Source organism: Castor canadensis, chromosome 17, assembly GCF_047511655.1.
Source record: "Castor canadensis chromosome 17, mCasCan1.hap1v2, whole genome shotgun sequence".
NCBI classification, from domain to species: Eukaryota; Metazoa; Chordata; class Mammalia; order Rodentia; family Castoridae; genus Castor; species Castor canadensis.
The window spans coordinates 54,012,370-54,025,622 of NC_133402.1; the positions used below are offsets into that span (position 1 = coordinate 54,012,370).

General features: G+C 35.3%; 1 protein-coding gene across 2 annotated transcripts in view; it reads left to right on the plus strand.

The window, feature by feature from the left end:
• The window catches only part of Dnajc13 (DnaJ heat shock protein family (Hsp40) member C13), a 118,548-nt gene that overhangs the window by 8,510 nt on the left and 96,785 nt on the right, over positions 1–13,253 (plus strand). For both annotated transcript variants that reach the window (XM_020172670.2, XM_074058908.1), the window contains exon 2: positions 8,086–8,166. In XM_020172670.2, the coding sequence (XP_020028259.2) occupies positions 8,099–8,166 (68 nt within the window). In that variant the 5' untranslated portion in view covers positions 8,086–8,098. The remainder of the gene's footprint in view (positions 1–8,085; positions 8,167–13,253) is intronic.

The following is a 13,253-nucleotide window of genomic DNA, read 5'->3' on the forward strand; positions in this document are numbered from 1 at the left end:
AGACAGGTGGATCATTTGTGCCCTAGAGTTGGAGCCAGCTTTAGTAAGACGCTGTCTCAAAACAACAACAAAAGGGTTAACATTCATTTGAAGGTTTTCTCCGTATGTAACACATTTAGTCTAAAACAGCCTAGTTACAGCTTCTTAATCTAGGCAAAAATTAATATTCTGTTAGTCATCTATGTTTTATTTGAAACAGTACTAACCTAGTAATATGATTTATTCAGATTTTAAATCCATTTACAAAGTTAGATTATTAAGAAGCCAGTAGAAGATAATCTTCTTCCTTCAGTTAGTTTTTACCTTAGCAATAGCTCTCATTCACTCTACATGAAATAAGAACTATAAGGAAATATTACATTCATAAATTTTTCCTATCATGTGAAATCTATCCTATTTTAGATGTTGCCTCACAGTGTAGTAGGTAAACAGTGTTTCCATTTAAGAGAGTTGGATCAGAAGAGAGAGGCAGACTTGAGTGGGGCATGGTGGCACAGGGCTGTAATCCCCAGCTACTTTGAAGAGAGAGACAGGAGGATCAGAGTTTGAGGCCATCCTTGGCAAAAGTTAGTGACACCCTATCTCAGAAACAATCTGGGATGGTGTTGAATGCCTACATCCCTTGGGAGGCAGAAGTAGGAGGATTGTGGTCCAATGCCAAATTGGCCTTGGCCCCTACCTGAAAAACAAACTTTTTTTTTTCTTTTAAAAGAACTGTGGTGTGCCTGAAGTGGTACAACACTTGCCTAGCAAGACCGTGGACCTGAGTTCAATCCCCAGTACTGCCCCTCCCCACCCAAAAAAGGCAAACTCAACATACTATAAACACTTGTATCTAATAATAACGATGAGCAGAGTAGATTCTGTTCTTATACTTTACAGACTCAGAGTGAGAAGTCAGTATTTTACCTGATCTCTTCAATTTGTCATTTTTGTGGAAAAATTACTTCCAGATGGTCATGCAAAATGCATGCTTTAAACAGGCGAGTAGCCTTAATTAAGCCAGTTCCTTTATTCATTAATTGTATTATTTTTCTGAGTGTATTTATTCAATCTTGGCTAAATGAGTCCTCTGAATTTATTTAACACAAGCCATGCACAAATGCTTAATTTTGCTGTGTGTGCAAATTCTTCTGCTCATAACCATACTGTGACTTGCCTCAGGCTGTGTTGCAGTGTAAGTTGCTTCATTCTGCAACCTACAGGCTCAGTGGATTCTCAAATCTGTGTCCTCTTCATTCATAAATGATTGCAAATGCATGCCAGCATCACTGCCAGTAATAAATTAGGGAATGCAAGAACACCGCGGTACTCGAAAGCATGAAGCAGTGGAATGCATTGAAAAAGGTCACTCTAGCCAAAATACCTGTGTTGTCCTGAATTTACTTCTTTCCTCCCCTCTCTTCTTTTTCCCTTTCCTCTGTCTCCTTCTCTCCCCTCCCTTCCATGATCCTCCCGATCTCTGCCTCCTGAGTAGCTAGGATTATGGGCATAAGCCACCAGTTCCCAGCTGAAACACTGTACTTTTGAAGATGGAAAATCTAGGTGATAATATAGTAGTTCCTCTTATCCAGAGGGAATGTGTTTCCAGGCCCCCAATGAGTATGTGAACCTACTGATAGTCGTGAACCCTATACATACTTTGTTTGTTCCTGGACATACACATTTAATGCCTTTTCCATCTTCACTAATCACTTATCACTGTGGTCATAACTTTTGCAGTTTGATATGCAGCAACAAAACTAGCAAGAATTTCCTTTTCCTCCTTTACAATTTCATGCATGGAAGTTTGAGTCTTACAGTAAACGTTATATGATTGTTTTCTTTATTAAGTTGTGAACTCTTATCCATTCACTTGAAGGAAGCACTTTAGGGCTTCTCTTTGGCATTCCAAATTGTCATCATCACTACTCTTGTACTTTGGGTCCATTATTAAGTAAAGTAAGAGGCTGAGGACTTGGCTTGAGTGGTAGAATGCCTGTCTAGCAAAGCATGAAGCCCTGAGTTCAAATCTCAGTACTACCAAAAAAGAAAAATAAGGGAAATATGAACAGAAGCACTGCTGAACTGTAACAATCAACCTGACAATGGAGAGGGTTACTGAGTGACTAATGGGGCCAGTACATATCACTATGGATGCATCAGACATCATGTCCAACAGGCAAGACAGAGGAGATAGTGATTTCATCACACTACTTGGAACAGTATGCAATTTAAAACTTGTAAGTTGTCTGTTTCCAGGATTTTTCATTTATTACTTTTGGACCATGGTTGACCACAGGTAACAAAAATGGGACAATTAGGGCAAAACAGAAGATAGGCTGTGTTGCTGTACATTGAATAGCAGAAGGGTTGAAATTAATAAAGGATTTACAGAGAATCAAGAAATTTACTATAACTTTCCCCCAAAAATGCCTTAAAAGGTATAGGTGTCTGTGGATACTTGAAAAGAAACGAGATAATAGAAATACTCAAAATAATTGTTGCTTATCTGGGGTGATATGTTTAAAATACTTTAATTACTATTAATTAGTATTATTTAATGTTTTTGAGTATTTATTCTGAGTCAGGTACCTTACTCCTTATTTTGATTTGTCTCATTCCTCACCACATCCCTTTGGAACAATTACTACCATCCCTATTTTATACATGGCTGTGATTCAGAGAAGTTAAGACTTATTCAGAGTCATATAGCCAATACATGACAGTTATTACTAGTCTAACTTTGGCCATCAGTAATATTTTTGAAGTTTACTCCCCTTCCCTTGATGATAGCTTTAACTATTAAAACCACTTGCGTGTGCATGTTAATGTAGTCACTTGTGCTAGTCATCAGTTAACATAGAGTGTGTGGGTAGCAGTTCTGAGATGTGTGCCATCAAAGTCTTCCCAAGTTGAACCACTTGACCGTTGTACTCAGAGACCCTAGACTTCCTTCACTCATTTTCCAGGGGTTCTTGTGAAATTGTTCTAGTGCTCATTTTGAATGATACACAGTCAGGACCTACTTTTTATGCATTTTCCTGCTCTTTGGGAATTTGCCATTACCCTCTTTCCTGAGTTCTTTGTGTATCTCAAAGTATCCTCATGATCTGAAAGTTAGTGCAGTTTCCAGACCAATTGCCATTTATTGACAGTGACTTTATTAAAAAGTATTTGAGATTTTCCTAAAAACATAAATAGATTTAGTTGAAAACTTGAAGAGATTAATATTATACTGCTAGGAAATAGGTTCCACTTTCAGACCTCCTTACTCTGGTTATTTTTAAAAGCACAATGTTAATTAAAATAGAGATTTTCTGTTGTTGAACTCTTCTTAAAAAGTGTGCTGAAATCCTATGTTAATAACAAATGTCTGTCATGGTATGTATTATTTGAACACTTTTTAAAAATTAAGCTGTAGCTATGGATGGAAGTTTTTAAGAGGTTTATTTATGGATAGAGAGCATGTCACCTTTTATTTATTTACTTACCCTGGATTGAGTTATGGTCATTCGTTCTCTGCTTGAAATTGTGAGTTTCAAATTATTTCCAATAGGTGCCTAATTGTCTTTCTGGATAAAGATACATATTGAAACTAGTTCAAATTTATTCTAGTAATGTTCTGTCAAATGATGAATCTGTAATTGTATGGTGAGAATGGATTTAGTTTGATTTCCTAAAGTTGAGAGAATGTGTTAAAGCTTAGATTGATTAAGTATGGAGTTGAGCAGGCTGATCCAAAGCCTCATCAACCACTTAACTAGCTGTTTAGTTTTGGAGAAACAATTTCTCTTTGTTTTCGTGCCATAAAATGGGAATCATCATACCTGTATCCATGCTGTTAGTGGGGACAAAATGAAATAAATACAACACATGAGCACTCAAAAGTTAGTTGTGTAATTTTAGGACATGTCAAAAAGATTTAGATTATAATGAGCTTGCCTCCCCCAATGTTAGAATAGCTCTTAATGAAGGTTCAAAATGGAAATGTAGTATCATAATTTCCATCGGGAGCCTATGCAGCCACTAACAATATCATTGAATTATTTCATTTATAGGAGTGACTTGGCCACTTAGGTGGTGTCTCCTGCCTCTCTTTCAAACATACCTTTACCTAAATACAGCTTGTTGAAGGTGAGCTTTTCAGAGAACCAATTTTGGTCCACAAAGAGCTTTTCCACTTTACTAGCCTGTTTTTTTTTTTTTTAACATTAGATGTTTTTAAATTAGAGTTAGATGCAGATTAGCATTATCACATTTTATCTCCCAAAATATTAGAGGCAGTGAAAATTGTCAGGTGTGCTGATAGGTGGTCATAGGAACTCCTTATGTCCCTAATTGAAGTACTACTTCAATCCTATTTGTATTTTTCTGTCAGCATTCTAACCTGCATCAGGAATCCAGTATTTCTTTTAACAAGCCAGTTAACTTTTTTTTTTTTTTTAATTACTGTGTTGTATCTTCTCTCCCTTTCCCTTTTTATAGTGAACAGAGAACTCTCTGGAATCTGAGATTTCATCCTCACCAGTGTTCATAGGTCTCTAAAAGGTGTGGATAAACCTTCTTGATGAAAACTTGTTTTAATTTCCCTCCCAAAAGGTCTGTTTGAGTTGTTTGATATCCCCCAAGTCAGTGATACCCATGAGTTTATTCTTTAGGTGTTTTCTTTAAAAAATTCTTGAATTTGCTTTGTTATTAATAGCAATGTTATTTTGCCTTTATTCTCCCTGAATTAGCTTTGTTCTTTCTGGATTATGCCTTAAGTTCTTTATGCTTGTCATTTAAAAAAAATTTTTTTTTTCATTTGGTTTTGTTTTTGAGACAGGGTCTCGCTATATAGACCAGACTGGTCTCAAACTCATGATCCTCCTGCCTCAGCTTCCCATTGTTGAGATTATGGCATGTACCACCATGCACTTTTCAATCTTTACTGTTTTTTTTCTGCCTTTCATTTTAGTTATTAAGTCTCTTAATTATACCAGTCTCTACTCATAAACATTTTCTCTCCTTTCAGTTTGCCCTACATAGGCCCATGGTATATACGGACTCAGTGATTCTGGTGTCTTAAGGTTTGGACTAGGTAATCCAAACCCCACTCTTCAATGTTGGGCATTCACCTCTTCTGTCCATCTTTTTCCTTTATTTCTCAACCTTCAGTTGTATATAAGGGAAAAGTATCATCTATACACACCTATATATTTATAGTCACTTTTTTTTAGGTCACTCTTAAAGATGTTACTTACCCAGATTTCTTTTCAACAGTATAATATAGTGCAAATAATTCAGAGGGAAAGGGTTTAATAAATTTTATTTTTCTATCTGTGGCATACCAGATACAAAATCCAGAAATAAATCAAGCATCACACCAGCTCAAACACAGTGCCACACTGTCAGGACTGTATTTGGCTGTCCCTCTACTTAGTAGTAGGAAGGGGTCAGTTGACTGTAAGATGAACTTCTTCTTTCTTATAACAATAGAGCTTTCTCTAAACTTGGTGTTACTTGTGGTTGTTATTTCTCATAGCATGAATTAATAATGCTTTCCCAGAGATTTGACAAAACTTTATTTGGGTATTCCTATTAGAGTCAAGCTTGAAGTAGACATCAGAATTGCCTGTGTGATTACAGTACTTCATTCATTCACTCAGATACTGAGTGTGTCTGCCTGTTTTGTGTTGGCACCTTTGCAAGCTAAATAGACAAACCACCTTTTTCTGGATATTCTAATAGGATTAAATGAATAATAAATGTAATAAATTATTACATTTTACATTAGAACACAGAAGGTGCTGTGGGGAAAAAGCAGAGGCAAAAGGCTGTGCAGAATGAGTAGGGTAGTTGAAATGAAAACACCACGGTTAGGGTAGGACTCATTGTATTTGAGCATTGATTTGAAGGAGAGGAAGGTGTAAGCACTGAACATCTGGGGGTTGAGCATTCTGTGTAGAGAATACAAAGTTCTCAGTGATTGACAGTCCAAAAACAAGTAGGAGGAATGAAGAAAGCAATTTCCAAATAGAGCTTTCTTTCAAAATGTTTTTGCCATTCAGGTATATACCCAAGAAAAACATGGATATACATGTTCTAAAAGTAGACCACCACAAATGCCTATCAACTGGTTAATGGGTAAAATGTGGTTATGTCCACACAATGGAATACTATTTGGCAACATGCCAAGGATAGGCAACTCTGTGTGACAGAAAGTAAATTAATGACTGCCAGGTGCTGGGGTGAGGACAGTTGGGGAGTGACTGTTAACTGGTTTCTTACTGGAGTGATGATTGTAGAATTCATATATACTAAAAGCCACTGAATTGTACACTTTAAAATTTGTGGTATATGAATTGTGTTTCAAAAGCTGTTCATGTGTTTTTAAATGAAAAAGTTTTATAACTGTGAGAAGATCCTTGATATTAAAAAAGTCACAGTATATGAAGGTGTAAACTAAATTTAAGTGAGCCATAATCCCAACCATTCTGTTTGAACTATTAACACCTGGGGTATAATATTTTTTAGAGTACATTTTTAATAAGGCCGGGAAGATGTATCAGGCACAAATGAAAAAAAAAAACTTGTTTTTAACTTTCAAACAAAATGAAGTTTTATTTTCAAAACTTATCAGTCTTTCATTAGGAGTCATCCTAGCAATTTGTCATGTAAAATTTGTCAAATTGAGTTTTTTTCATGAAGTAAATGGATTCTTGATTATACACTTCTGGGTTTCAGTTAACAAGTACTGCATATATGTTGTCTAGCCTTATGTGATTGTAGGAGGCTTATTCTATCTGTGATTTGTCATACAAGTACAGTCGTATTCTGCTCTGTATCTTGTTCAACCAGAGGAGTCCACCAGTCATGCTGCTATCAAAGTTTCTGAATTCTTTTTCTTTTTGGCCGTACTGGGGATTGAATTCCGGGCCTGTCCTTTGCCAGGCAAGTGCCCTACCACTTGAGACACATACCCAGTCCTTTTGTTTTTAGTTTGTTTTTCAGAGAGTGTCTCACACTTTTGCTCCTGGGCCAGCATCAGACTGTGAGCCTCCTACCTTCGTCTCCTGGGCAGCTGATATGATAGGCCTATACCACCACACCCTAATTGTTTTTGAGATAAGGTCTCATTTTGTCTGGGCTGGCATCGAACCATGATCCTTCCATCTCTACCTCCTGAGAAGTTGGGAAAGTCACTGAATTTTTCATCTCAGTTTTCTTTACTTACTTTGATATGACCTGGTAATAAACAGTTTACAGCTACTATGAGTAGTGCGGTCATAGTGGAATATCACGTAGCCTTAAAGATAATTTTCTCAAGGAATATTTAATTCTGTGGAGAAAAGTTTCTCTGTGAAAGCAGACTAAGCAGAACAATGGTAGTTTCAGGTTTTGGGGGTGGGTTTGGTACTTGAACTCAGGGCCTACACCTTGAGCCACTCTTCCAGCCCTTTTTTGTGAAGGATTTTTTTTTTTTTTTTTTTTTTTTTTTTTTGAGATAGGGTCTCGCAGAACTAGGCTGGCTTTGAACTGCGAACCTCCTGATCAGCTAAGATTACAGGCATGAGCCACCAGTGCCCGGCCTTTATTTTTATTTTTTTTAAACGATTTTTCTAAATATATGAAAGGCTAGAGTGATTATCTTTGGATGCTAGAATAAGAGCTGTTTTATGAACATTAGATTTGCTATGGACATGCATTACTTTTATGATGAGAAAATTATTTATAAATTCTTACTTATGAAAGATCCTCTAATATGGAATTAGTTTCACACTTGACATTTTTAGGTGCCTCATCATATGCGAAGAAGTGTTTGGCAGTATGAGATGTGGAGTCATGATCTTTATCTGACATTTCTTACTAGATTCCTTGCATTCAGGATATTGATCAAGCGCAGTTCTTGTCCTCAGGCAACCCATCTGGTGGGAAAGAGACTCTGACACAGTATGTGGTGAAGACTGAGAGCAGTGAACTGACTACAGTCCTTAAAAATCCTGTGGTCTCACAGACCTAAGAAACTGAGAAAGATAGCTGACGTACCTTTGGTATGGGAGATTCAGGAAGAATTCAGGAAATCTAACACTGTCTAAGTATGCCCATATTTTTATTTTCCAGGTTTCAGCACAAAATGAACATAATTAGGGAAAATAAGGATTTGGCATGTTTCTATACAACAAAACATTCATGGAGGGGAAAGTAAGTATTCTTGCTGGCTTTATTTTTCTGTGCTTCTATATTATATCTTAAACATTGTTCTGTTTCAGTATCTTGCGTAATACATCACAACTCAGTAATGTGATCAGTCTTTCTTTCTGAAAAGCATATATGCACATTTTAAATGTAAATGCTACTTTTAGAATAATTTTTTTCTTTTTTTTTTTCACATTTCTAGTTTCTGTATCTGCCTGGGGAGGAGTTTTCTAAGAATTGAAAAGTAACAAAAGGAAAGTAAAGCAACTGGACATCTCTGCTGTTGCCAGTCAATTTTGAGGTTATGCAGTAGTGACACAGTGTTAGCTCTGCAGCTTCTTTACCCAGAGGTTAACCTGTGTGTAATTGACACATTGTCATACACATTTGACTCAGAGGAAACATGCCATTAATTCCAGAGAAGTTTGTAACCTTTTTTAATCCTGAAATGAAATTTTAAAATTGGGTTTATTTTTCTTGAGAAAGAATGGTAATGGGTTGTTTTTTTGGTTTTTTTTTTTTTTTTTGATAGCTTTCCTAGTCAGACCAAGGTGTAAATGTTTGTGTCTGCTCTCTGTATCTCTATAAAGTGGATGGTGATTCCTTTCCTCTAGATTATTACGCAGTTTAAGTGAATGATCAGGAATGAATGAAAGTTTTTAAATTATGCCATAGGTACACTGATTGTTCAGTGAATGGCATCCATGTGCCTAAAAAAGGTTAGTCTCTGGTCCCTTTGAGTGGTAATGAGTAAAATGAGCATGTCACAGTGAGACAAATAGGTGAGCACATTATTCTAAAACAGGCCATAAGGTGAAATGTGTGTTATTCTTTTTCACTTTTTAGTTGATAATGTACTTACTTTTTAGGGTGGTACAGTAGTGTTTCTGATTTGCATTATTAGCAAACTGACTAGTTTTGAAATATTTTAGAGTTTGATTGTTTTTTGAAACTAAACTGTATAAACTCCTAAATTAGCATAATTGTTGCCCTTGTAGAATACTTATCTCTGATTTTTCCCCCAGATAGTTTCATTGAATAATGTTAGAAAATTGGCATATCCAAGGAAGTATGAATCTTTTTTTTAAACTTGAATCAAGTTTAAAAGTAAATTATATATTCAAACTTATTTTTTCTGAAGTGGTAGATCATCATACGATAACTTCTGTATATAGCATACTGATGCATTAATTCTAAAGAACAAACTTTCTACTTTGTGAGCTTGTCAGTAATTGTGATCATCTGGAAACTTTAAAAAAATACATTCTTAGAGAATAGTGACCAATGCTTAAAGAAATCCTTTTATTTCCCCTTTTTAAAATAACAGTTTGGAGCAGAGCTCTCTGTGTTTTTAGCTGAATTCCTTCCTTCCATTCATACCTTGAATCTTCTTTTTGTTTTTACAACAGCTTTAAGATGTAATTTAAAATGTACCCTTCACAGTATATAATTCCATGATTTTAGTATATCCATGAACCATCACCACTGTTTTTAGAACATTTTCATCACCCCCCAGAAATACTTCTAAAAACTTCTTAAAAATTTGGCAGTTAGTTACTCCTTTTCTCCTCCTCTTCCTAGCATCTGGTGGGCACTAATCCACTTCCTGCCTCTGGATTTGCCTATTTGGAACAGAAATGAATGAATAGAAAATTTGTTCTTTGTAACTACTTCTTCCACTTAATGTTTCATGGTTTATCCATGTTGTAACATGTGTCAGTACTTCTTTTTACTGTCAGGTAGTATTCTACTCTGAATATACCAAATTTCGTTTATCAGTTAATGGATGTTTGTGTGGTTACAAGTTCTTTATTCCAAATACAAATCCCTTATCAGATGTGTGATTTGCAAATTTTTTTTCCAATTCCATGGGTTGTTTTCACTGTCTTGATGATATTCTGTGAAGCACAACATTTTTGAATTTTGAAGAAATCCAATTTATCTTGCTTTGCCACTTGTTCTTTTGGTCATATCTAAGGTCACAAAGATTTGACTTTACTTTTGTGTTTGCTTCTATGAGTTTTAGAACTTTAATTTTGAGTTGATTTCTATATATGGCATGAACCAAGGATCCAAATTTATTTCTTTGCATACGGATATCCTTGTACTTGCATCATTTGTTGAAAAGACTATTCTTTCCCTATTGAACCGTTTTGACACCCTTGTCAAAAATCATTTCACCATAAATGTGGACTCTTAATTTAATTCCATTGATTCCTAAATGCCTTACCAATCCTTACACCACTAACATACTGCTTTGATAGCTGTAGCTTTATACCGTTTTGAAACTGGGAAATATGAGTCTGCAACTTTGTTCAAAATCATTTTAAATATTTTTCTATCCAATATATTTCTTATATTTCATATGAATTTCTGAGCAAATTATTAATTTTATAAAAATAGCAGCTGGGATTTTAATAGGGATTATAGTGGGTATATAGATGAACTAGGGGAGTATTGCTTTCTTAACAGTATTAACTTTTCTGATGCATGAACATGGGATCTTTACCCTTATTTGGATATTTTAAAATTTCTTTCAGCAGTGTTTTCTTATTTTCAGTTTACACACCTTGAATCTTTTAACTTCTTCCTGATTCTCTGTTTTCCAGATAGTAATGGTTATTTCATTGCTCTGTATATGACAAAACTTTTATTATACTATGTGGCACTGAAACTTTGATTATTCTTGTTTTCTTTTTGTTTTTGGCAATACTGGATTTGAACTAAGGGCCTTACACTTGGTAGGCAGGTGCTCTACCACTTAAGCCTAGACTCCAACCCTGAAACTGATTATTCTTAACCTGTTTCATAGGGTGAATTCTAATCTAGGTTTAAAGTACTACTCAATAGTGTTAATGTAAAAAATTAAAACATCAGCATTAAAATTTGATTATGACAGAGTTGCTGTTTGAACCTTCTTTCTAAAAACATGTATATATAACAAATTTTGCCTGTGATTTTGGGAACTTTGGGTTTAAGAGATTCTGCCTGTATGCATGCTATTGACCCAGTCCTAATATTTTGGAAAATGTTACTGATGGTGGCAATAAAGGTGAATACTTACTTTTCTTTGTCTGCGTCTGCCTGACTTAAAGATAACCTTTCCAAATATTTCCCTCAAAGATGTTTATAGAGTGATGCGTTCTTTTGCTTCTGTTATGGTTTTCAGTATGCCTCACAGCGGAGCTGCCACATACTCTTCTTAATGTAGGTCTTTTCTTAAGTATAGACTCCTTGGCTGACAAAGCAGCTTCTGTGCTTGTTTTTTCCACTTGCGAACTCCATACATAATTGAATTATGTGTTTGTTTTGGGAGGAGTAAGAAAGGTAAATAGATTTCAGGATGGAAAAACACTTTTCTTTCATGAAAGCAAAATTTCCTTTTTGGCCTAAGCAAGCCATTTCAGGCAGGAAGGAAGGTGCAGATGTTTCAGTTAAAGCAGAAGTACAGATTCGCTGAGGAAAACTTCAAAGTAATATGAGTTCCTGCTTTCTCTAGATGGACTTTCAAGTCAAATCTGCTTATGGATTGCTGTAATGTTTGTATACATTAGTGGTACTGAATGGTATTTTAGTGTCTGGACAAGATTTTAATCAGAATACATTAGGATAAATGGTGGTGTGTGAAATTCAGTGACATGATTACTGCATTACAGTATGGAAATTGAGAGGATAGTTGAGGGAAAGTGAAGCTGTTAACTCTGATACTATAGACAGAGAGAGAGTTGAACAAGAGAAGAGACACCCTTCTCTTTGGATGCCTTACCAATTCTAATAACCCTCAAATCCTGAATGATTTTTTCAACCTTGTTTTATCCTAGCTGTGACAGTGCCACCCTCTAAACCTCCTAGGAGTTCATCCTGAATTCTTTTTGCGTTTTCTCTGTTTATGTCTTTTTTTGACTACTATCAGGCAATCTGGAATTTAAACATCTTCCATCCAGAAGTGCCAGCCATCTTTACAGGAGTCTTAACATTTTACACACAATTTGTATTAAAATCTACCTCCATCTAAGCTGAAAGAAGTAGCAACATTGCATCCCAGAATTTAAGTTCTTAACACACTACGCTTCTTGGGATATCCTGTATTTCCTATGAGAGAATTGGAGCATCTTTCTCACTGATTAGGTATATATTTGTGGAGTATGTCCTGTATCTGTCCCTTCTTTTTCTTTTCTGAAGAGGATAGCTTCTGATGAGCCCTCTTACATGCAAGTGGATTTTTAACCCAGAATCAGAGTATCTTGGTGATATAGCCCAGATGAATGACAGTTTGCCCATTCATTTGGTTCTATTTTAAATATGAATTGCTAGAGCAATTATGAACATTATGCTTATAATTAACATACATGATCTAAGTATAATTAATATACTTTACTGAAGTTTTGGGATCTCCCCTCCCCACTATTATTTAACTCCTAGGATAATAGCATAGGATTAGCTAACATTTATTGACTGTTTACTTATGTGCTTGGCACCTAAGCCCCTTACATGGATTTCTTCATTGAAAGAATTGAGGATTTTGAACTTTAAAAGTAATACACAAAGGTCTTATGACCTTAAGAATTTGAGAACCATTGTTTTTATAGTAAACATGAACTTTTTCCTTACTGTTTACCAACAGAAAGTAATGTTGAATTTTTTGTTAAAGAAAAAACTTAAATGATAATGAATTTTCTGTGCAAAAGAGTATGATAATGTGATGGTTACTTAATATTTTTGTAACAAACTAGTTGATGTCTAGATCTGAAATTAACTTTTAGACAAGACTAACAAGAATCTTGGTTCCTAGTACTTTGAAATTTATTTCAGATGTCTGAAATAAATACTAATGAAAATGTTGAGAGTAGACTCTACTAAAGGACTGTCCCTGTCATTCACTGCCATATCATTGAATCCAGCACAGTGTTAGGTGCTTATTTAATATTGTGTCAGTCTACGGTAATACCTAATGCAGTATTGATCTAACATGTTAGTTTTTCCCCTATGGGGGAACAAAAAAGTGGCCATATGAAAAAAAAATCATGCTATAAAAATTATTTTGAAGGAAAAAGATTCATACAGACTAGAAAATTAGAGGATGTTGTAATATT